We start from the raw sequence: 26,784 nt of genomic DNA on the forward strand, positions 1-26,784 counted from the left end.
GTGTGTGTGTGTGTGTGTGTGTGATGAATGTGGAGGCCAAAAGAGGGAATAAGACTCCTTACAGTTAAAGATGCAAGTGGTTCTGAGCTGCCCAACTTGAGTGCTGGAAATCAAACTCAGGTCTGCAGGAAAAGCAGCACGGGCCATTAACCCCTGAACCATTTCTCTAGATATATTTTATAAGACTATATGAAGCACTTTGGGGTCATTAAACTTTCTCTTATAAGGCAGAAGTAAATAATGTGGTATTATTTGAGGCCCCCTGAGAACCAAGTGTTCCTTAGGCAGATAAGAACTGCAGATAAACCATAGAAAAAAAGCAACTCTTTGACACTCATTGAACTGGACACAGATGACAGGAGGCAGAATATATTTCTACCTCTTGTCTGTAGTCTAATATTAAACTGATCTATAGTACTTTAATTTTTGAAAACTATTTCCTTATTTTGTTTGTATGTGCTTGCACCTGAGTGTATGTATTTGTACCACAGCAGGAGCCCACAGCTGTCAGAAGAGGGCATTGGAGCCTCTGGAACTAAAGTTATAGTCATGGTGAGGCACTGTGTAGGTGCTGGGACTGAACCTGGGTCCTCTGCAAGAACAGTAAGTTCTCTTAACTGCTGAGCCATCTTTCCAGCTTAAGTTACTTTAATTGTTACTTAACAATCATTATTGATTAACACCTGCTACTATCAATTCATATACTCACCAGGGTAAAATCAAAATGTTTTAAGTCTTCACACTTCTGACATATAATATGTATCATTTTCTCATATGCACCAGTTCTCCACCACTAACTGAATGTCCTGCAGTTCTGTACAACTGCAGCACGAACCATCTGGATTTGGCATCAGTTTGCACAGATTTTCATGCTTTGATGATCAGTTTTAAGTATGGGATCCCTGGCCAATAACCCTGTGATAACTTGGGAACAGAGTCAGAGGATTCCCGCATATACACCTCTTCTCCAAGGTTCAAGAATTCACCAAAGGAGACTTTAGGCTCAGGAGACTCTAAAAAGCTCAAAACTTTTAGTTACGAGTTATCGTCAGATGCCCTCTGACTCCAAGAGGGTCCTATACCTCTAGGTCAGGGTGGCCAGTAAAATACAAAACATCAGGTCAAATAAGAATTTCAGATAAACACCAAATATTTTAAAGTTGTATTTATTATTAAAATATTGAGCACATGAAACATTCATGTATATTATAAAATGAAAGCATTTTATATTTTTAATGTTTTATGCCATATTTATATATACATATATTTATTATTTATTAGTACTCATTTATATTTTAGTACATCGTTATTAAAATGTATTTCATTATACTAAATCGATTCTCCCAAAGACCCTAAAAATGTTTTTTATCTGAAATTCAATTAGATGCCCTGTACTTTTTAAAAATTATAGGTGGCTACCTGGCCACTTGGCTACACCACTTTTCTTCCTCATGTATTCACATTCAGGGCAGGTGTAGCAACTGGGGGAAGTTTGTGGTCTAAGAGAGCTGGGAATGCCTGGGGTCTGAAGTCAGGCGGTCTGCATCGCCTTGGGTCTACAGGATAGCCACGAGATGCTGGCAGGCCCTCCTGACTCGTCCCAGGCGGAGGGAAGCAGAGCATTATCCATTAAATGTCAAGTGTTAAGAGAGTAGCGTGGGAGCCAAAGTCCCCCCCCCCCCCCCCCCGCCATCTTTACATCTTGTCGCCCAGCTTAGAGGGAACACAGCAAGGACCTTGGAAGGCAGTAGTCGAAAGTCAGGAATCAATAATGAACTCTCTGACGGAAGAAACGGTCTCCATGCATGAGCTGGATGAGCATTGCCAGTGGGCAGAGCTAGGGCCGGATAGCCTTCACTACACATGATTTCCCTTGTGTGGGAGGTCTCAGACTCTGAGTGCACACGTGTTAAGGAACAGGGGGACGATGAATGGCCATGACTCTGCCAAAGCTTTAAGACCGGTTAAAAAGAACTTTTTGTCACCCTATGTGGACACGCCCGACTTCACCATGGAGCAGGTTTTGGTGCTAAGTATGGTAGAAGCCAGGAAACAGTAGGTAAAAGGCTTGGGCTATCATTTCTTGCTCCTTAACTTGCTCTTTCTTTTAAAATACAATATAAAAAGAGGGATGCAAAACTTGTCTTAAAAACAACACCCCATTTCAGATAAGCAGACCCCCCTGCCTTCCTTTAAGAGCAGAAAATGTATAAGCTTGACTATTGAGAGGTTTGGCAGGCCACTCAGTTTGTGGTGTTTTCTGGGATGGGGCAAATGGTCTGGTCTCTTGTAGGGGTTTGCTATTTCTTTTCCATTTGTCACTTTTAACTCCAGAAGTGATTTACAGGGCTCTTTGCCAGGATTCTGTAGTTCTTTAAATGTTAACTTGGCCTTAACTCAAGAAGCCACATTACAAGGGGCTCTGATGATTCTGTCCGAACAGTTTCTGGTCTCCGCTGCCAAAGTATAAAGTCTTTAGAAGTGCGTCTAGGGATGCCCAGGGGAGGCCTAATTGCCGCCCTCTTGTGTGCACTGGGGCCCTCCTAAGAAACAAATCGCCTCTCGGGCAGCTTGCTATGCTCTCTCTGAGCTGGGTGATGAGACTATAAGCTGGTAGGAACAGAGAGTTGGGCAAGCTCTGTTCCTGGGCTCTTAAATCAAAGAAAAACTGTATTAGTTCACCTTTATGATCTTGGCTTTCCATCCCATGTCCAGGACATACTTTGCTGTAGTTAAGCTTGTTAGAGAAGGAGGAGAACCCAATGGGCTAAATCCACACCAGGGTCCCATTGCCTGTTGGGGATCGTCAATGCCTAATGCTGCCAGAGTTAAAAAAGCAGAGGTACCGCTGGGTCCTGGGAAGCCTGTTCTGTGGGTTGAAGTGGAGCCATGAAAGGCTCAGTTACATGGGGATTATAATGTGGTCATGTCCACAGTTCAGTTTCACTGAAAGGAAATGCTGCTACAGTTGATCTGATTTGCATTAGATCTTTACATGTATGTGTATGTGGGGGGGGGGCAGGGTGGTATGGGTGTGGGGGTGTGAGAGTGGAGGAATTATTGATTTTGAGCAATTGTGGACAGGCAATTAGAGAGAATTCCTTGCAATCAGAAGGAAAATATTAAGCTCCAATACAAGGAAGGACATGGTCTCCTTAATACATATGCTCAGTCATTTAGACTTTTGCTCAATCTGGGAGAAATAGGAAAATAAGGAATCTGGAGAAAGCACGAGATCCTGACACATCCTCTTCAAGTGCAATCCACAGATCAGAAACCCCTAAGTCCTAGGAGCTCATGGGAATCCCAGACTCCTCCCCAGATCCACAAAATCAGGAAGAACACTGACCAATCCTAACTAATGAGAAAGTTTACCAACCAACCCCACATTATCTTCCAAGCATTCAGATTGGAGCAGCACAGATACATCCCGGAAAGAACAGAATCAGAAGTGGACTGGGACAGAAGCAGCGAGTGCTCATTAAGGCAATTTGTGCACTTTTCGGAGTTGATAGGATTTACTGTGTTTGAACCGTTTAGGGTCTCCATAAATTCCAGGGTGAAGGTACTTTTTCAGCGTTCACTGCCAACAGACACTGGTGCAGATATACTCTAAATCTGCGGTCAAGATTCCGGAGTGGAGAGTGGGCATGTAGACAGCTGTTACCAACCTCGTCCCCCCACTCCCCAGTACAGAAGTCAGCCCCAGTCTGTCACATGGCTGTCTGGATGTGATACAAGTTATGAAACTCCAAAGGAGTTCAGCACAACCATGTCGCTACAGCACTGAGTCAGGATGGAGCTATGGAGGTAGGGTATCAGACTTTTGTCTAGACTGCTAGCCTGAAGAGCAGGTAAGGGGCTGACAGTGAACTGTCAGCTGTGAAGAAATCATCAGTGTCCAGCATGTGACACTGTAAGAGCAAGAAAAATGTTTAATACTTCCTTCCTGGTGTGCCTCAGTCATAACACATGTGGTAGAAGCACAGTATTTTACTTTCTGTTGCTGTGGCCAAATACTGACAAGAGACAACTAAAGAAAGAGAAGAGTTTATTTTGGCTTGTAGATTGTGGGGAAGATTGCCCATTGTGGCTTTGAAGGCATGGTGGCAGGAACTGAGGGCAGCTGGTTATATTGCATACTCAGAAAACAGACAGTAACCAGCAACTGGGGTGACTGGGTCTTGGGGCCTGCCTCAGGGATACACTTCCTCTAGGGAGGCTCCACTTTCTAAAGGTTCCATAGACTTCCCAAACAGAGCCACTGGGTGCTAAACACACGAGCCTTCAGAGATCTAAATCAGCAAATATTTGCCCGGCATTGGAGGAATGTCATTAGTTGAGACTATGTCATTGGCTGGGCTGGGGTGAGAACACCACACAGTCTTAGGGCTCAGCACTTACCTATGGGAAAGTTTAGCCAATAGACGTACCTTGCCAGCTTAAAAGAAAAATGGTTTACTTTCACCTTATGATAAATATGTGCTGTTAAGAACTGGTTTTGTCACAGTGTAATCTGTCCCCCATGGCTGAAAAAGTGTGTGTGTGTGTGTGTGTGTGTGTGTGTGTGTTACCCTTTACCCAGTAAGTCTTTTATCTTGGGGTTCCCCTCAGATTGGTGTCAGTAGCTCCATTTAGGATCCATCACAGCTCTTTTAAAACTGCTTGTGGCTAACACATGTCTGTTGTTTTTATTTTCATGTAATGGGTAAACTAAGCTTGTAGTGTCAATTGGCCACGTGCTTGCCTGATGAGGTAATGCCGTGTTGCTGCACACGCTACAGGTTCTGGACGAACTGTGCTGTGGTCTGATAAGAGAGAGTTTGCAAGTAAGCACTTGTCTGTGGGCCATATCCCCTGCAGCTGAGTATTCTAAAGTCACCTACCTCAATGCTCACCTCACATAGGATGCCAATGCTAATACTGAACGTTTATCCATAGGCATTGATGTTCTGAGTCCCCATATTTGTGCCCTTTAACTCTGGTTTTGTTTTAGGATGGCTCAGTTACATCAAATAGAAAATTCAAGAAACATATTAAACTGGTCATCATTCTAAGTAGTAAGATGAATTTTTATACCATCTTGTTCTCTTTCACCCAGGGCAAGTATCATCTTTTTGCCCAGAATATCCATGACTATATATAATATATACTGTAATACCCCATGTTAGTTACCATATTCATTTTTGTAATAGTAAAATGATTGCATTTAAGTAACTCTTTTTTTTTTAATCTGATAAAGCCTTTAACCCCAGCACTTGGGAGGCAGAGGCAGGCAGATTTCTGTGTTTGAGACCAGCCTGGTCTACAAAGTGAGTTCCAGGACATCCAGGGCTATACAGAGAAACCCTGTCTTGAAAATCCCCCGCCCCCCCCCAAAAAGCACAAGAATAGTAATTAATTTCAGCAGTTTGGCTAAGCCAGAGATGTGTTAACAATTTGGGCTCAGTAATGTTTTTCTTTAGTGAAAAGGCAAAAGGCGACAGCAACCCTATAATGCTTTAACATCATAATGTTTCTATTTTATTAATAATCTCTTACTGTGGCTAATCACTAAAATAAATTTTATTATAGGTATACTTGTATTAGAAAACTCGTAATACATATGTCTTGGTTCTATCTTTGATTTTAGGCTTGGGGTCTTAGAACATATCCTGTAGAGAAGTTATTCCTTATGAGAGAGAGAGAGAGAGAGAGAGAGAGAGAGAGAGAGAGAGAGAGAGAGAGAGAGAGAGACTATTAGTGGTTCCAATTACAAAGGGGGAAGCAGCTCAGAAATGTGAAGTGACCTCCTCAGCTTCTTAGCCACCTCTGAGCGGAAGTGTCTGCTTCCAAAGTCTGCCCCTGAAAACAGTGCCTTTTAGAAGCTGTTTGGTTTAGGATGCATTTTAATCTATCTCAGGAACAGTGATACAGATTGTGAGCCTGGCATGGTAACTAAGAATGATCAAATCCTGGTATCTCTGAGGCATATGTTTCAGGAGCCAGACACAGGAAACAAGTGCTATATAGTCACTGAGAAACCCTCAAGCTGATCCGGAAGACAAGTGTCTTCTTTTAACCCCAACTGATAAGATGTTCAAGACTCAGAAAACACCACACAAATGGTGACTTTAAGATTCAAGGAACAAGGACCATTTCCTGAAACAAAGAATCAAGCAGCAAGGTAACGAGGGTCTGCTGCGATCCTGCAAAACATCATCTCAGATGGGTAGGAGAAGGCCAGGTCCCCTTACATCTCCCACCAGTGCCCTTTTCCTCCGCCAGATCCTGGGTGTTCTCTGCCTTGTTCGAAATTGAACACCGGGTCATGGGCACTCCACAAAAGTCTATGTTTTGGTGTGTCCTGTGATTTGAGTATTGCTGTCTCCCTGGGTTCCTGGCAAAGCTGTAGCTGCGTTGCTCACACTTCAGGCAGGGATCCCATTATTCCCATTCCACTTTGTCCACACTCTTCAGAGCCAGCCTTGCTGGGATCTCTTTTTCACTGGCCTTGCTCCACTGCTTCCAAAGCTGATAATGATATCTCCCACCTATGTCTCTTGCTAATAAATGAATTCCTGAAATACCTTTAAAGACCTTCCCTTAGCCCTAAGTACTGGTTAAGGAAGAACGACCAATGAGGAAAATGAACAACAGATGGAACATAAATGGTACCACATGTTAGCTTCAACCTCTTTGGTAAGCAGGGCAAAACCTGAAGCTATTACTTCATATATATGTACAGAAGGGTCACAGCAGCCACACAACTGCTACAAAAGGCCACTGGGGTTTTCTTTTGATAGAGGATATCTCTACATGGAAAGGATACACTATTTTCTTATCAAAACTTCAGTTTTATCTTTAGATGTTACCTTAGTCAGTGGGGTAGAAGTACCTTCAACTTTTCCTAAGCGGGGGCAATACTGTCCAGAATGTCATATGGTTTTAATTATGTCCTGAAATTACTTGTGTGCATTCCTTGAGCCAACAGTTGGTCTCAAAAAATCAGTTTTCCCCCTTTGTGTAAACATACCTTGCTTTTAAAAAAAACAAGAGTTTTTTTCTTTTTCTTTCTTTCTTTTTTTTTGTAAGCACCTTAAAGAATATATTTCTCTTGGATACTGGTGCTTTAGTTTGGAGACAAGTAGGCACGAGAGATAGGTAGTGATTTGGGAGCTGGAGGGCTGGATCGGGATGTCAGCTATAGAAGTTTAGAGGACAGTGGGGCCATGGGAAAGAGTGGGTGGTAGGACCTCATAGAGAAGTGGTACCCAACTGTAGCTGTAGGACATGGCAGCCTTTCATGGGAAGAGAGGAATGAAGACGGTGTTCTGAAATGTGATGGAGAAAGGTAAGCAGAATTGGTCTGAATTTGGTAGGAATATGCAGAAATCACCTTGGGCAATTTCTCTGCATCATATAAGTGCTGTGTATATAACTCTTATCCACACTAAAATCTGAGCTCCACTGGATTAGACTAAAGGAACAAATGAAAGGAAGCTTCATGGATTGCTGCCTGCAACTTACATGGAAATTACTTCAGGCCTACAAGGAGAGCGGAGCTTGAGTCAAGGCTTCCGTTTTGGGCTAGGTTATTGGTTTATTTTTATTGTTTTATTTATGTGTATGTGTGTGAGCCTGCATGAGTTTATTTGTACCATGTGCATGGAGGAGTCATGGAGACCAGGAGAAGAAAATTGGATCTCCTAGAATTGGAGATACTGAAGGTTTGCTGCCACATGGGTGCTGGGAACTGAACCCAGGACCTCTGAAAGAGCACGAAGTGCTGTTATCTACTGAGCCATCTCTCTAGTTCCTCCTTTCTTCTACGAGAATTTATTCCATTGTGTTTTATGTGAAGCCTCTAAATGCTAATGCACATTAAAATATTTTCTTGTGAGGATTAAATAGAATGGGCTGGAGAGATAACTCGCTGCTCTTCTAGAGACCCCACCCATAGTGACTTATCACGACGTATAACTCCAGTTCCAGGGAGATCCATGCCTTACTCTCCCTTCTGTTAGCACTGTGTGCATGTGGTGCACGGATATACATGCAGGAAAAGGTTTGTGAAGGTGCAATGGCAAACTATGAATTCAAAATCAAGCATGCAATGAATGACCCGAGGTGCTTCTGAGAATGCTTACCAAGGGTGCATGCACAACTGCACAGTAGCCTTGGTTTTCAGTGTACAACATGCGCACTTGCACTGTGCGTGTCATTACACCACGCGCCACATGCCAGCAAACACTGCCTCAAACACTTCAGCTCAGGTTCAAGACTCTGGTATGTTTTTCTTAAAAAGTTTTCTTTTCCTCGGTAAACGTGATGGTTTAATGTTGGAAGCAGACTTCCAGTATTTTCCTACCATTATCTCCTCAGCCCACAGCTATCAAATTCCTATGTCTTCGGCTAGCATTGGGTTTCGATGCTTGGTTTTAGAAATTGCTATTTCAAAGTCGAACAAGTTTCATAAAAAACAGGAACACATTCTAACTTTGTATTTAGACAGAATTTCTACAGTGCCCAAAATACCCCTACATGAACTTCTGTCTTTTTGCACTATATGTTTATGTGAAGTGATGTCTCAGCACTGATGATTATAAATTTAAAGTAATGATCAATTTACTCATAGAGTAATTAAAGATGTTTTATGTCCAGAAGTATTAAATATTCATGCAAAACAATTCTTTCTGTAAAAATAAATACGGACATCTATCTCATATGCCAATATGCCAATTATATACTACAATGTCAATAAATGGGATACATATACATACACACACACATACCACATATATATATCACAAAGATCTGTCTTAAATTTCTTTGTGGTTTATTGTCAATAAGGGTATGATTTGTATATGAATTCTAAAAATAATTATACACACAGGCAGGGTCACAAAATTTCTTGACTATGAAGAAGTTGCAAGTAGAAAAAAATTGAAAAGCTGAGGTCTACTGTAATGGTCACTGGACTAAATGATTTCTGGGGGACTGCTCAGCCAGTCACATAGTCACCAAGAACACACTCTCCTCTTCCCCAGCTTTGACATGGTCTGACAGGCAAGCATCCCAGTTGTCAAGGGCTTCCTAGAAGGCCACAAAGGGCATGCCATTTGCAAAGGTCTCTTTCCCCAGCTCCTTACATCCACCTTGTCAATCCACAGGTGCCCTTATGACTCCTCTTTTATTTCTCTGGAATTGATTTCAAAACTTAACTGTTCTGCTGTTTAGGCTTTGTTGGCTTTTATTTAAATACAAACACATTTTTAGAAACACGGGAACAGGGAAAACGCAAATAGATTCACCTGCTGCCCTTTACAAACTCACTCAATGTATTCAGCATCTTTGGCAGAGGGAGGCTCATCTGCTTCATTTTTTTTCATTCTCTCTCGGATGCTAATTGTATTTCTTTTGATAGTCGTGTTGTTTTGGCCTGAAGTCTAAAATCTGGCCTGCTGAGCGTTGTATCACTTTTGTAAATGAGTTGACATCTGCTTTGAGTTTTATCATCTTTAATTTTCTTTCAGGATCGCTCCACTTGTTCATTTTCCCCTTAATTGTGAGAATCGGGTTTTGTCTTTGTGCCACACAAAAGTGTAGACCTTTCTTCTTTGGGGGCATGGACTCAAATGAGTAGACTCACATGGTCACAAGGAAGGCTATTCAGGGAAAAGATGCTGGGACAGAAGCCTTAGCAACCAGCCCAGAGAGGATGAGCCCTGGGCACAAAAGGCTAGCTGTCCACAACACACTTCTGAGGTTCCCACTGAATAATTACAATCTGTTAGAAGGAGATTGACAGCAAGGGTTGAGCTGGGAGAAATAGTTTGAATTGAGAGAAGTTGAGGTGATGGCCATATGTGGGATGAACACTGACCCCTTTATTTCTTTACTTTTATTTTATTTTATATTTTTTTTCATTGCTGGTAAGTGAAGCCAGGACCTCACAGGCAAGGCAAAGTGCTCTACTACTGAGCTACATCCTCATGATTTCCTTGCTCCCTCCCTCCCTCCCTCCCTCCCTCCCTTCCTCCCTTCCTCCCTCCCTCCCTCCCTTCCTCCCTCCCTCCCTCCCTTCCTCCCTTCCTTCCTTCCTTCCCCTTTCTCCCTTCATGCCCCATTATTTTCCTTACTTCCTTCTCTTTTTCTTTTTACTTCCAAAATAAAATACTAAAGGGAGTAATATTGCTCATAGGACTGGGGATTATTTATCAGAGATTAATTTCACGGTTAAAATATTGAGTGCAACAGCCTCATACCCCTTTCTCACTTTATATAACACTTTCACATACACAAGCTCAAATGTGTGTGTGTGTGTGGGGGGGTAGTGGTTCTTAACTGGGGAACTCTTTGTTACCTAAAAGACATTTAGGAATGCTGTAGCCAAGTTCAGTGTCACAACTAAGGGAGGACACTATTACCACCATCTTGTAGGTAAGGGCTCAGGTTTCTGAGAAACATCTTATAATGCACAGGACCACCAACCAGAAGGGAAAAGTCTAGCTGTGTGCACTGCACAGGACCACCCACAAGAATGGGAAGGGCATGTCACTCTTCAGTCCCACCTGCCTTCTTTCCAGGTCAGTCAAATTTTAGTCGCTCATTCACTACCATCATCAATAATTTCCTCATGGGCAACACTCATGGATGTATTCTTTCCCTTGTTTGATCTGACTCTTGTCATCTTCTTGCTGGGAGAGTCTCTGTAGTGAGACTAGATTGGCCTTCTTGAAGGTCATTCTGAGTTTACCCTACCATGTACCAAATCTCACAGTCACTCCTACAGGGCAAGAGTTCAACTTCTAAGAAAGGTATGCCAAGCTCACCGTGTTTCATCCCTGCCTCTACTTCATCAATACCATCACCATCATCTCTAAACAATGCTCTTCTTGTAACATATATTTCACTCATACAAAATAATGCCCCATTTCGAGAAAGCCATATATGCCACCAGCAAGACAGCCTGGTACAATCTGATTATCTCTCAAGAGTTGGCCCAAAATATCTCTTCCTCTAAGAGATATTTCTTAATCTCAGTTTTGCCCCTTCTTTACTCATAAACAGGTAGATTACACCATCTTATTGTTCTCTAAATTCCTTGAAGCCATCTTCATTAGTGTACCCCTCCTCTAGCTTCTACTTTTATTGGCTAATTTTTAAAATATTGATCTAATTTACTAGGCAGCAACCTCCATGGGTACAAGAATCATTTTCTTTTTACTTATGCTTAGATTCCTAGTTCAGAGTAAACAAGTATCAAATGCTTATTGAGTTAATTAATCAGCGCTACTTGGCACTGCCATTTGTACTTCATTATTATTTCTTTATCATATTTTGAACTTCTAGAGTTTTGCTATTTGGTCTCTATAGATATAGAAAATCTCTTGAAAGTGACCTAACTCATCTAGAAGTTACTCCTGGTTGACATGTGGACACGGCTTCTTTTTGGAAGTCTCACTATAGCAAAGGAAAGCATCACTGTCTGGGCTTGTCTCCATGATTCCCAGCATCTCTTCAAGGTGCTGCTCAGACGCGCCTGCCTGCTCACCTGCTACTGTCAGCCTTGCTGTTTTCCAGTTGTCTGGAAAGGAGCTTGGCAATGTTGGTGAAGCTGTTGCTCATTCGGAAGATGTCCCTGCTGTGCGGGCCCAGGATGGAGGAGAAGGCATCTGTGATACTCTTAATTTCCAGCAGGAGAATATGGTGGAATGGATGCTCCATATTAGCCAGCTGGCTCACCAGGTATCGTAGGCAGCTCCTGGCTCTCTCCTGCCAACAACAACAAACAACAGAAGCCTGTAGGATAATATAATATCAAAGTCCATGAACTAAACTCCTTCAAGGAAACATGGGTGATAATAATAATGGAGGTACTTTCAAAGACAACACATCTGTGTGAATTATGACATGCAATGTATCACAGACACATTACCTATTCCCAGCTTAGAGTCAGAAGGTAGAAGTGGGGGATCTTCATCACATGTCAGGCCCATCTTAGAAGTTAGGAACACATTGTGAAAGATTAAGGATGGAAATTTACTGTCACAGTGAAGCAGACAGACAGTGAACAAAATACCTATGTAAAATACATAGCTTGTTGGATGGAGAGTGAAGCAGTGAGACCCTGGGAAATTAATACTAAACAGTGCACCAGAGGCGCATCTCAGAGGGAAGATAACACTCAACATCAATAAGGTTTTTATAATTTCAATCCAGCATGCTCAGTAACATTAGTAAACAATTAGAGTAAAATTCATCCTTCTTGATTTAAGGAAGTGGGATGATCTAGGAGTCAGGCCACATGGGATGGGACAGTTTGTCTACTGTTTGTCTCGCTGACAATGTAACTTTAAACTTCATGTAAGATCCCCAGCCTCCGAATCAGATTCCTCTTCAGCATCCTAAAAAGTAATTTTACAAATATTTCCATGTCCCCATGGTTTTTGTGGACAGTATTTCCTGAACTGCTGATGTAGCTCAGTTGCCACAGCAATTTCATAGCACATGTGAAGCCCTGGGTTGATCCATAGATTCTTCCTCCACCCCAGCTCCCAAACCTTTTTCACCATAAACATTTAGAAAATTCTTTTCTTAGAAGCATTTGTCTTCCCGGCGGTGAAGGTAGCCATGTGGATATTTGCTGAAATCAGCCTCGTTCTGAATGATCCTCTGGCAGCCAAACTGAGCTGAAGGGAAAATTAATCACATTGCGGGAACAAGAAAAATCCTAACTGCTCGGGACCCAACATATGAATCCATGCCAACCTCACATCATTTGTTCTGAATCCTTGGAGCACATCCAGGTTCCTCACAGGGAGAACAGATGTGAGTTTGGAGGAGAAAGTGTGATGTTAGGGCAAGAAGGGGGTTAGGGAGTTCTGATTTCTTTCTCAGCTCCAAAATATTTTGTCTCTGGGGCTTAGTACAGCATATTTGAGCTTTTGGTCTTCCCACAGTGATGTGGGTCAGCAGCACCTGTATGTTGTAACATGGGTCGATCGCTGTCCAACCAGACACATTGTTGGTTATTAAAATAAAAGTCCTGGGCACATAAGGGTCATTAGTCTACATGTCAAGGCTATCCTACATGAGCCTTTAGTACTCATGGAATCCTTTGAATGACACCATGAGATTAGTAATGTGGTGGCTATTGCTTTATGGGTATGAAACTGAGGACAGACCAACATGCTTAAAGCCACATACATCTATCTCTGTACTGTACCCTCACTGACTATGGTACCAGCTCTTTCTACTAAAAACCAAGACCACAAGTTAGTCCATTCCCTTTTTGGTCTTTCATTCATGATTACACTTAGGCAGTTTTTGCTTAATTTCATTAGATTTAGCTAATAAGCATCATACATACTCTCTAAATACTAGATTGGCTAGAAATTTTTAAACCTTTTGTTTATAGGGCCTCTTAGCTCTTCTTAAAATGCTTGAAAACCCCAAAGAGTTTTTGTTTGCCTGAACTGTATGTATTGATATTGGCCATTTGGCAACTAAACTGAGAAATTAGAATCACCAATTCCCTTAAAAATAATAATCCATTTATATGTTAAATGCATGTATTTATGAAAAAAAATCTCATTCTCTAAAACAGAACTTTGGGCTGGAGAAATGGCTCAGCAGGTAAGAGCACTGACTGCTCTTCTGAAAGTCGTGAGTTCAAATCCCAGCAACCACGTGGTGGTTCACAACCACCCATAATGAGATCTGACGCCCTCTTCTAATGTGTCTAAAGTCAGATGCAATGTACTTATGTATAATAATAAATAAATCTTTGGGCCAGAGAGAGTGGGGCCAACCAGAGTGAGCAGAGGTCCTAAAAATTCAATTCCTAACAACCACATGAAGGCTCACAATCATCTGTACAGCTACAGTGTGCTCGCATACATAAAATAAATAAATAAATAAATCTTTAAAAAAATAAAACAGAACTTTTACAAATTTCTATAATCTAGTGATTGTTTATATGGACAAAAACTGGATGCTCATATATGATCTTAACCTACTGTGTTATATCTGGCCTCACATGGATTATATAGTTGAAAAAAGGAGGATTATTTTCAAAATATCCTTGATACCTATGCACATTATCCATGGATAGTACATGAAAACTCAGTAAGTGGTAGTAACAACATGCAATATTAATATTTCTGTACTCTGTTATGCTAGAATCTACTAGTCCATTCTGTAGTTTGGATGAGTCTTTTGACATTAAGCATTGATAATCTGGCAAAACGTTGGTTCAGTGAGTTAAGGATATCTTCCCAAATGTGGATGCACTTTATTCTACAGTATCAGAAACACTTCACTGGATGAAGGGGGAAAGGGTCCATAACTACGGAGCTCTCTACACCGTGATGGCTTTAAGTTGGGGAGAGTCAGTTTTCTTTAGGAATGTTGCCCACACTGTAGTGGATTGCTCAGTGTCCATGATTTATATGAGTAGTACAAAATGACTCAATGGGTTATTGAAAGAAAAAGAGAACATAATGTTGGGGGAGTGAGGGGTGAAGCCAGGAGAAGATAAAGAGAGAAGCAGTGACAAACATGATAAAATGCATTGAACAGTATGTATGGGATTATCAAACAATTAATAAAACATTATAGTTTTTAAAAGGAGAAGTCAGCAGCAGCAACAACAACAATACCACCCCTGAATCCCAACTGTGAATAATACCATGCTTCTCATCAGGAAAGCCCTTCTGCTAGGCAAACTGCCATGTTTAGAGTGATGGATACAGATTTTTCAAAACTCTATTTTTCATTCCAACCTCAGATTTTATCACTGGCAACTGATACATTTGGTAGTCTGTATTCATAAGATACACATCTGTGGATTCAACAAACTGCAGATTAAAATATTCAGTGGGCATCTGTGCTGCACATGGGGGGCATTTTTTGTCATTATTCTCTAAGCAATTCAGCACAAAATTAGTGTGGACAGCACTCACATTGTGTTAGGTGTCCTAAGTCATTTAGAGATGGTATGATGTGTACAAGTGGATGAGCACATTAAGTGCTGTTTTCTGTAAAGGAATCAAACACTCTTAGGTTTTGATATCCACAGTATATTGATTCCTGCCCCCCTTTTGTTGTACCAAAATACCTGACAAGAAGCAACTTAAGGGACATGCTTATGTGAGCTTACAGTTCAAGGGGATATGGTCCATATATTTGAATATAGTCTGATACATTGCATTAGTGCTCTGAAAAAAAAAAGATAGGAACTGGGGCCAGGCTAAGAATGTGAAAGCCTGTATCCAGGCACCTACCTCCTCCAGTGAGGCCACACATCAACAAGTTGTGGCTCTGTTCCTGGAAGAGTGACCCATACCTTCATTCCTGATGGGTGTGTACCCCTTTCACCCTTTCTAGACTGGGTTGTTATAGTTTCCCATTGATGTTAATCACAGGACATGGTAGCCACAAGAGATGCTTTAAGAGATCTCCTCTACTCTATAAACATAATCTTTCTTACCTTCATTGCAGAAGCAAACCCAATTTCCCCCATTTGGATCAATCACTCCTCCTAACACTGTCATTCCTTTCATAGCCTGTTGGCTTAAAGCCTTAGAAACCCAAAGTGTCCATGGGGAAATATGAACTTCTAGTTCAATGGCTAGAGCTGTGGCTCTTGTTGTGGCTTCCTGACAAGAGTGTTCCCCACTCTAGAACCAAAACTTCTAGACCAGCAGAATGCAAGGTCATTGAAACAATAAGCACAAAATTTTCTACTGGATCACTATGGATTATAGTGAGTGGAATTATTTCCTTGTTCACCCCATAGATTCCTAGACCCATGGATCCTGGCTATGGGGGAAACTGTACCACATATTAGACACTGATTCAAAGCATATACTACCTTCTGGAGTACCTAGTTGGCACAGTAGCCTTCAAAAGGCCATTCCATCTTTCTATCTGGCAAGCTATTATAGGATGGTGGGAGACATACTAAGATTGGTAGATTCCACAATCCTGAGCCCAGAGCTGCACTTCTCCAGCTGTGAAATGAGTTTCTTGATTAGAGACAATACTGTGTGAAATTCTACCATGGTGGCTAAGGCATTTTGTAAATTTATATTTGGTGGTTTTGGCAGAAGCATCATGTACAGAAAAGGCAAATCTAAACATGAATAAAATATCTATTCCAGTAAGGACAAAGTATTGTCATTTCCACAGAAGAAGTGGTCCAATGCAGTCACCCTGCCACCAGGTCACTGGCTGGTCATTCTGATCAATGGTGCCATATCTGGGACCTAGTGTAGGTCTCTGCTGTTGGCAGATCTGGCATTTGGAAACAGCTGTAGCCAGATCAGCCTAGGTAAGTGGAGGTCCATGTTGTTCAGCTCATTGTAAACCCTATTTCTGCCTCTTTGTTCGTTGGCCCATTGAGAAATGACAAGAATGGCTGAGGAAAAGAGTTGACTGTCCACCGAATGGGTCATTCTATCTACTTGACTATTGAACTCCTCCTGAGCTGAAGTCATTTTTGATGAGCACTACCATCTTCACATACTTTGTCCATTTGGAGAGATTTATTCACATGTTTCTTCCCCAGTTGTCTTTTTTTTTTTAAACTAATTTTCCAATCATGTTCTTTCTAAGTCCCTGACCATCCAGCCAATCCTTTGGCTGGCTAATGGCTACAAAGGCTATGTGGATTCAGTGAACAATTGCACATCTGGTCAATTCTCCTTCTAAACAAAATGTATGACCATATTCACTGCCTGAAATTCTGCTTCTGTGAAGATTTTTCTTTGCTGCTGTCTTTCAATGTTGTCCCATAAAGGTTTGCAATGCTGCAGCCATTCATTTTTGGGTGTTGCCTGCATAACATGAAGAGCCATCAGCAAACCAGGTCCTTGCCTTTTCTTTCTCAGTCAACCAGGAACATCCCACAAGGCTATAGGTACATGCTTGCAGCAATGGCATGGCAACAGGAGTAGAAAACAGAAAAACGATAGGCATTTGAATAAATTCTTCATGTAACTTGCTTGTGCCTTTAGGACCTGCTCAGATCAGATCACATATATACCACATCCATTTGATAACAGATTGTTGGCGTGCATATCCTACTTTATGACTTCGTGGATCAAATAACACCTACTTCATTATGGGCAGCTCAGGTTGCACTGTAACTTGTTGGATTATTGTCAAATGTTCAGTTTCTTCTAAGGCCCAATTGCAGCCAAAGAGCTGTTATTTAAAGGAAGAATAGTTGTCTGCAAATGATGGTAGAGCCTTAGTAAAAAATCCCAAAGGTCTCTTCTGTGATTCATCTAGGAACCTGCCAGAAGCTCTAAACAGCATCCCTACCCGACACTGACACTGCAAGTACCATCAACTCTGCTGGATCATATGGTCCACAGGTAGAGCAGCCTGCACAGAAACCTGGACCTATTGAAGAGCCTTCTTCTGTTTCAGGCCCCACACAAAGCTAACAGCTTGCCGAGTCACTTGGTATATGGATGGGAATAACATACTCAAGTGAAGAATGTGCTGTATTCACAAATGCAAATAGGCCAATTAAGCATTGTGTCCCCCCTTTTTAGTGGTGAGAGGGGCCCAGTGCAATAACTTGTCTTTCATTTTAGAAGGAATATGTCTGCATGTCCCACATCATAGGACCCCTAAGAATTTCACTAAAGTAGAAGACCCCTGAATTTTGGTTAAATCTATTTCCCATCTTCTGAGGCATATATGTTATCAACAACTTCAAGGTTGCTACGTCCTGCTCAGTTGGTCCAGTTAGCATAATGTCATCAATAGAGTGAACCAATGGAAATTTTGTGGAAGAGACAGACAATCAAGATCCCTTCTAACTAAGTTATGATGCAGGGCTGAAGAGTTAGTCTATCCTTGAGGTAAAACAATAAACATGATACTACTGGCCTTGTCAACTGAAAACAAATTGTTTGCAGTGGTCCTTATGGACAGGTACTGAGAAGAAGTAATCTGCTAAATCAATTGCTGTAGACCATGTACTAGGAGATGTATTAGTCTGATGGTATGAATACCATATCTGGTACAGAAGCTACAATTAGAGTCACTATTTGCTTGAGTTTTCAATAGTCAACTGCCATTCTCCATGATCCATCTGCCTTATGCACTGGCTCGATAGGAGAGTTAAAGGGAGATGAGGTGGGAACCACCACACCTGCATCTTTCAAGTCCTCGATGGTAAAACTAATTTCTACAGGTCCTCCAGGAATTTGATAGTGTTTTTGATTCACTATTTTTCTTGGTTGACACAACTCTAAAGACTTCCATTTTGTCTTTCCAACCATAATATTCTTCACTCCACAAGTCAGGCAAGCAATGTGGGAACGCTGGCAATTTCTAAACATATCTATTCCATTTATACTTCCTTGAATTGGGGAAATAACCATGGGATGAATTAAGGGACCCGTTGGCCTTATTTTGAATTGTATGTCCCCCAAAATTCCATTAATCACCTGACCTCCATAAGCCCCTACTTCAACTGGAGGGCTACAGTGTTTTGTGGGATCTACTGGAATCAGCATCAATTCAGAACCAGTATTCAATAGACCCCAGAAATTTCCTTCCCCCACTGTACAGTTAACCTTGTAAAAGGCTATAGGTTCTGTAACAGGGCCCCAGACCTTACTAGGCCCTAAGATCTTAGCACAACTGACTCTGTGGTGGAAGAACCATTCAGGATGTAAATCTCAGCAGCTAAACAGCATCACCTGCCAAAGCTAAAACACAGACCTAATCCGTTAAAGTCCATACAGTTCTAGGAAAAAAATCTCCAAATGTACTAACTGGTTTTTTAGCTTCTGTAGTTCCACTTCTGGCCAACTGTTCTTGTTAATTGAATTATATCAACTCAGAACATGGGGTTCTTTTTTTTTTTTTATTTCTTAAAACTCATCTTGAGAAAGGCACAGTATTACACTGGGATCTTGAACACTGAATATAGTTGCTGGTCAGCTAATGAAGGCTTTCTACTGGCTTAAACCCATGTCTAAGCAGCCTTCTCTGGTGAATAGCCCACATGTCCCTCAGAAGAGGGCAAGAGAAAGGCTAACAGTAAATCTTTAAAAATTTGTATCAAGGTCCTTCCTCAGGGGAAACTGTCTGTCCCTTCATTTTAAAAGATTCTGGGTCTGAAAACTGATTCACAGGCTGGGATTCCCTTTGGCCAAGATCCCATGTAGCCTTTCTTTCATTAGTTTGATATTATTCTTACTTATATTGATCATACAAAAGTGTGTGATTATATGTAAAGCAAATAAAAATTCTGTAGGTTTCTTATCTATTTCCTGTCTGAAAACACCAAGATTGATTAGCCAGGACCAAAGGTCTACCATATGAGTCATACCACCATCAAATCTACTTTGCCTCTGCTGACCATTATGATAATTACAATCACTTTGCCTTTGATGATACAGTGCTGCCCCCTGGCCTCTGGTACTTCAGTGTGCAATTAAGCCCACTGCAACTAATTCATCCAAGTGAGCATCCGCAACTCCAATCCTAAGGTCTGGAATAAGGACAAGGATGACAACAAAACCCTTCAAATATGCTGGTGCCCCTCTCACCATTTTTTGTTCTGTAGCATTAGGGGAAAGCCTGTGGTCTGGGCCTTTCCATCGTGGTGGATTAGGTTTTATACAGTTACCCACTCTAGCATTGCAATTTCCCTGAGCCTAAAAATCCCTTCCTTGACATTAAGCCAAGGGAAATCACGCATGCCTGATTCCTTTTCAATACGCCATCTTTTGACAAATGCTTCATCCAACTATTCAAAAGACTTTTGATACTTTTTTTTTCTTAACTGTGTGAACTTTCATAATAAAATTTAGAACCTCCATTCAGAGGGATTAATAAACTCAGCCTGATCCAGTTTTATGTTTCTTCCACCATTACCCTACACCCTTATAATCCATCCCCACACATATTCCCCAGACCTCACCTTGAGGGAATTAGCAAACTCATCAAGCTCTTTAGCAGTGTAGTGCATGTCCTTATGGACTATGCTTTCTACCTCCCCTCTAGGAGCCTACTTGGCCTTCAGTCAGGTTATAGGTCTAGAAGCAAGTATTGGTGGGCCCTGAGTGATATCAGTAGTGTCTTGACTGACATTTCCTTCAGAGAAAGTCCCTGCTGGTTTAGAAGACAATGAAGGTGGGGTGGGGGTGGGGGCATCCACGTGGAGATGGGGTGAGATGGGTAGGAGGTGTGGGATGTGAAGCAATCAGAGGGTAGATAGGGGGGTGGGGAATGGAATATGGAGTATAAAAGAGAAATAAATAAAAAAAAGACAATGAAGTATTCATTTTCTCAGTCAAAGATGAAAAAGGCAATATTTAGGGGTTGGGATGTGAGTACATCTGCTGAGGGTGGAGTGATGGCTTCTTCAGGTGAGATGAACCCTTGAGTATCTGTGGGTTCAAAGCTCTCAGCTTCAATAGGGTCCTTCCTCGCATCCCCATCTCAAGATACAGGATTCCATTCTTTACCAATTCATGCCCTGACTTTGACTGCCAACCCTTCAAGGCTTGGACTTGAATTTTTGTTGTAATGCAGCCAACCTTGTAACAAGAGTTTTGGTTTGCTTCTCTGCAACTTGAGCTCTGTGGCTTCTGGAGAGAAGATTTTTCTTCCAGAACAGCTTAGGAAACTTTAGGCTGTTTATGTGCATCTGGAGCTGGTCAATTTTATCACTAAGCTCATTGTCCTTCACCATACTGTGGGATGATGGGCAGTGGTTAATTTGATCAAGGAGCTTGTTCATTTCCTTTGTCAATTTATCCCAAGATGCTAGGAGCAACTAACTGGCATCACCACTTTTCTTAGTTTTCCACAAACTGTCACCATTTTATATCGTCACCAAGGCAGTTGCCTCTCACACTTGGTGAATAGGGTAAGCAAATGCCTTTGATTCCTTAAGTTTGTAAAATAGTTCACACCATGGGCTTTCAGGGTTCTCTGGGCTCCCAAGAGAGGCTTCAGCAACTGGAGAGGCCCCAGTAACTGTAGGGGTTGCCAAATTGGAAAGCCTATTCTAGACACATAAAATATTCATCCTTATATCTCTGTTGTTTTAGAACCACTTATGATAATAAGTCTGTATTGTGAGTTAGGGTTTTCTAGAGTAACAAAACTTATAGAATGTATCTTTCTGTCATCTCTATATCTGTCATATATACCTATATCTGAATCTATCTAAAAAGGAGATTGATTAGATGACTTGCAGGCTGTAGTTTAGCTAATCCAACATTGGCTGCCTACAAACAGAAGGTCCATGAATTCAGTAGTTGTTTAGACAACCAGGCTCAATGCCTACGTCCGTTTTCAGTATGTGGTGGAATTTTAAAGAAGTAGATTCTAATGTCAGTGAAAAATGGGCTTAGTAGCTAGAATGGGAGCAAGCAGGGAAAGAGAGGGAGAGAAGGAGGGAGGGAGGGGGAGAAAGAGAGAGAGAGAGAGAGAGAGAGAGAGAGAGAGAGAGAGAGAGAGAGAGCGCTTCTGTTTAACATGTTCTTTATATATTCTGCCAGTAGAAGGCATGGTCCAGATTACTCTCACATCAAAGATCTGGATTAGAAGTGGGTCTTCCGCCAGTCACACAACACCCAGAGGAAGATCCACTCCGAGGTGCTCTAACACACCCAGGATCATAGGATCAGAGCTAGTCCCACAACCCCCAGAGGAAGATCCACTCCCAAGCGCTCTAACATGCCCAGTATCATAGGATCAGAGGTGAGGAAGACACAACATTTGCCCCAACACTGGAGTAACTGGGATCAGTGGAACACAGGCAACCAGGAACTCAAAAAAAAAAAAAAAAAAAAAAAAGAAGTGGGTCTTCCCACTTCAAATGAAAAATGTCCTTCACAGGTGTGCTTAGTCATTTAAGTTTGTTCATTCCAGATATGGTCAAGTTGACAACCAAATATAGCCATTACAAAGACCAAGTGTTCAAACACATGAGGCTATGGCAGATACTTCACATTCAAAGCACAGCATATTTGGGCACTAAACCAGTCCCTCACAGGTTACTGGGGTTATTGTAGTAATATCTGCAATCTTGCTGAAAATTGAAAATTTACTTCATTCCTTTCTCCAGATAACATTTACCAACTAGTTCAAATGCAATAGCTACAGGCTGTTTGTCCATCATTATTTCAAGTAAAAAGTAACCGTTAAAAGAATTAGTCAGATGATCTGGTAAGACAAATGCCTAAATTGGGTTCCTAAGTTAACCTCTACAGTCTTACATTTAAATATGCATTATAAATTCTGAGCCAATACACATTTTCAACTAACCACATTGAATATTAAAAACATTCAGGACTGAGATTTAATAAGACCAGTCATTTCTACTGTTTCATCAAGCTAAGTGAGTCCTTGTCAGGGTGAGGAGGTGGGGGCTAGAAGGTCAAGAGAGAGATGTTTGCCACCAAGAAACCTTTGGAGAATGTCTGGAGATATTTCTGGTTGTCATAATTGAGAAGATAGAAGGGTGGAATGCAGAATCCAGTGGGAAAAGGCCAGAGATGCTGTCAAACATCACGTAACACACAGGATAGCCCCTAGCTAAGGGTCATCTAGCCCAAAGCGTCAATGGTGTCAGGCTGAGAAATCCCTAGTTAAGTGAAAACTGGATTTTCCCCTGGTCCCACAACTGTCAATACAATCTGGTGCCACCGTCTTGATTTGTGGTAATCACTTGAGGTTTTTCAAACTGTTGCTTTGTGCTATCAGTGCAGATGTCAACCGAGTAGACACAGTAAACAAGGCCTTATGACCACTGCACTACTGTGAAAATAACTCCAGCATCACAGGTCCCCACTGAAAGGACCTAAGGAGTCATGGGTCACAATGAGGATCGATAACTAGAGACATGCTTGGCAACATTTTCTGTAAGGAACAGAGAGGAAATATTTTTAACCTAGTTAGTCATAGGAACTCTGTTTTTGAAAAACAGTTGTTGACAGTACTACCTGACTGAGTGTGACTGGATCTGGCCACCGGCAGCAATTTGCTGACCTCTGAACTAGATTATGTACTGGCAGAATTGTATTGGCCATATTGCTTAGTTTAGTTTTAAATATGGGTGTGATAACCCTAATTTTATAAATCTTTGCTGTTATCCCTTATCAAGATAATAGAATTTAAATAAGAAAATGGTCCTTAAAATGTGGTGATCTGGCTATAAGGATAGCTTCTCTTGACTTACCATTCAGTAGGTGCCAGGCAATCGGCATGTTTATCCTCAGTCTGTAAAGTTTATAAAATGGGTTATTAAGATGAGGGTATAAAGACTGAGGTTACACAGGTAGGAGTTACAAGTCAACCAATGCTAATACTGAACCGAGAGCTGATTGATCCAGAGTTGGAATGTTTCCAGTTTCCAGGGTTGATGAAGGCCAAGTTAATGCAGTCTTCTTCATTACTGCCTTTCTTTCCTGTGTCCTTAGCCAGCATTGCTGGTAAATCATAGTGTCCTTGCCCACTGGACCTACAGCTTCCTGAGATGCTTTCTCAACACCGTCTTCTTGTATAGTAACAGAGTCTTCTAAGATACCATTAAGCCAAGCCTAATGTCCAGTAAGCTCCCATTTCCCAATCACAATTTAATTTCATTGAAACAATGAAGGGAAGGAGTGTTATTTATTTAACTTATTATTTTTTCTTTTGGCAGGTTCTCACTATGTATCACTGGCTGGCCTAGAATTCACTATGTAGATCAGGCTGGCTTTGAACTCACAGAGATCTAAGTACCTCTCCAGTCAAGTGTTGAGATTGAAGGGGTGGGGCAAGAAACAGTTTATTTTGACTCAGTTTTAGAACTTTTTGTTCATCTAAAAAAGGAAAAGCATGATGGAATTCATTCAAGGGAACATGCATCTAGGGACATTCAAAGTACAGTTGCAGACAGAAGCGAAAAACACAGGTCAGCTCCATGATCAGGCACAAGTCTCAAAGGACTACCCTACTGCCACCAGCCTACTCCCTGTCTCCTAAAGCTCTGCCATTTTCAAAATAGTAATGCCAGCTGGATCAAGCATGGAGAACCTGAGGCCATAGAGGATATTTCAGATCCACAAACCATAATTTTCACGTGGGGAAGTAGAGTCTGTAGGGGGAAAAGTACTTCAGCTCAGAGGATTTTAAAAAGATATATTTTCTTGATTCACTGAGAATTCCATACATTCATGTGATGTATTTTGATATCCATGCCCCACATATCCCTCCAACTTGTCCCAGATCCATTCTCTATCCATGATTTTTCCCTTTCAACTTCATATCTTTTTTTTTCAATAACCACGGAGAATAATTTCTATTGCACAAATGCTCCTGTGTGTGGGGCCATTCACTGGAGCAGAATCAACCTATCAGGGGCCTCATCCTTAAGGAAAACTGACTCTTTCCCTAAAGCCAGCTGTTGTGAAAAGGCCCTCAGCATAGGGTGGGGGTTTATGAGCTCAGTGGGGTTTTGCCTAGCAGAATTCACTTCAGGTATAATGATGTGTCATGTTATAGACCCCTTTCTCTCCACACATATATGCATTTATCTAATATACACATATTACATGTATCACAGACATATATGTATGTATCACACAGAATTCTTTTTCACTCATGGTAGTTATGTCCTATGAAGTCTCCATCAATACTGAATTGAAGAACAGTAAAGTATTTCTTGTAAAGAAACAGAGGGTTAGGTACCTGCAAGCCTCTAATCAATAGCATTTCTGCCAACTGATCAATACATAAACATATTTTGGGTGTACTTTTTTTTTCTAAATTTCTAATGTCTAAATGTCTAAAAAAGGAGAATAATGTCTTCTTACTGGTAGACATTTGTTGTAAAAAATCATTTATTTTGGTTTCCATTTTTTCCCTGGGCTGACCCTGTGCCACAGCTATCTGGACTCCAGTTCTTCCCCACACCCCAGTCCTGCCCAGAGAGAGCAATTCTATGAGTGCTAACATACCAAAGATCACAGGTGAGACCACCACTACTGCTCAAATACCAGGCCGAAGTGGGATATGCACAGAGCCCACAGGACCCAGGAACCTCAGAGTAGCCAGAGAGAGTAGCCTTCTGGTTTCTCTCTATGCCCAGGCCTGACCCTGTGCCACAAAAATTCGGATCCCAGTCCAGCCCCGCACCCCAGTTTCACTCAGAGAACAGGTCTTCCAGGAGTGCTAACACACCAAAGATCACAAGAGTGCTGACACACCTAAGACCACAGGCTTACAGGCTCATTGGAGGGAGAAGCTCCAGTCAGAGATGGCAAAAACATTTATCACCAAAGATAACCAGATGATAAGAATCAAGTGTAAGAATGTAAGCAACAGAAATCAAGGCTACTTGGCATCATCAGAACCCAGTTCTCCTATTGTAGCAAATTTGGTACCCCCAAACACCTGAAAAGATTTAAAATAACATCTCATGATGATGATAGAGGTCTTTAAGAAGGACATAAATAACCCCCTTAAAGAAATATGGGAGAACACAGATAAACAGGTAGAAGCCCTTAAAGAGGAAACACATAAGACCCTTAAAGAGATACAGGAAAACACATCCAAACAGGTGAAGGAATTAAACAAAACCATCCAGGATCTAAAAATGGAAATAGAAACAATAAAGAAATCACAAAGGGAGACAGCTCTGGAGATAGAAAACCTAGGAAAGAGATCAGGAGTCATAGATGCAAGCATCATCAACAGAATACGAGAGACAGACAAGAGAATCTCAGGCATAGAAGATGCCATAGATATACTTGACGCAATAGTCAAAGAAAATGCAAAATGCAAAAAGTTCCTAAACCAAAACATCCAGGAAATCCAGGATGCAATGAAAAGACCAAACCTAAGCTTAATAGGCATAGAAGAGAGTAAAGATTCCCAACTCAAAGGGCCAATAAACATCTTCAACAAAATTATAGAAGAAAACTTTCCTAACCTAAAGAAAGAGATGACCATAAGTATATAAGATGCCTACAGAACTCCAGATAGATTGTAGCAGAAATTTCTCCTGTCACATAATAGTCAAAACACCAAATGCACAAAACAAAAAAAGAATATTAAAAGCAGTAAGGGAAAAAAGGTCAAGTAACATATAAAAGCAGACCTATCCGAATTACACCAGACTTCTCACCAGAGAAGTCTTCTAAAAGCCAGAAGATCCTGGGCAGATGTCATACAGAGCCTAAGAGAACATCAAGGCCAGTCCAGGGTACTATACCCAGCAGAAGTTTTAAATACTATGGATGATGAAACCAAGATATTCCATGACAGAACCAAAGTTAAACAATATCTTTCTACAAATCAAGCCCTACAAAGGATAATAGATGAAAACTCCAACACAAGGAGGGTTACTACTCCAAGAAAAAGCAAATTAATCTTCTTTCAACAAACCTAAAAGAAGATAGCCACACAAACTTAATTGCACTTCTAACAACAAAAATAACAGGAAGCAACAATCACTATTCCTTAATATCTATTACTATCAATGTACTCAATTCCCCAATTAAAACACATAGACTGACAGACTGGATATGTAGACAGGACCCAGCATTTTGCTGCATACAAGAAACACACCTCAGTGACAAAGAGAGACACTACCTCAGAGTAAAATGGCCATGTTACCAAAAGCAATCTCCATATTCAATGCAATCCCTATCAAAATTCCAACTCAATTCTTCACAGTGATAGAAAGAACAATTCTCAGATTCATTTGGACAAACAAAAAACCCCAGATAGCAAACACTATTCTCAACCAATAGAGAACTTTTGTGAGAATCA

The 26,784-nt window shown here is 41.2% G+C and overlaps 1 protein-coding gene across 3 annotated transcripts in view; it reads right to left on the reverse strand.

Annotated features, from left to right (window-relative positions):
* The window catches only part of Veph1 (ventricular zone expressed PH domain-containing 1), a 243,417-nt gene that overhangs the window by 106,872 nt on the left and 109,761 nt on the right, over positions 1-26,784 (reverse strand). For all 3 annotated transcript variants that reach the window (NM_145820.3, XM_006502143.4, XM_006502142.4), the window contains exon 7: positions 11,537-11,757. In NM_145820.3, coding sequence (NP_665819.2) covers positions 11,537-11,757 — 221 coding nt within the window. The remainder of the gene's footprint in view (positions 1-11,536; positions 11,758-26,784) is intronic.

The sequence above is a fragment of the Mus musculus genome, chromosome 3 (genome assembly GCF_000001635.26).
Source record: "Mus musculus strain C57BL/6J chromosome 3, GRCm38.p6 C57BL/6J".
NCBI classification, from domain to species: domain Eukaryota; kingdom Metazoa; phylum Chordata; class Mammalia; order Rodentia; family Muridae; genus Mus; species Mus musculus.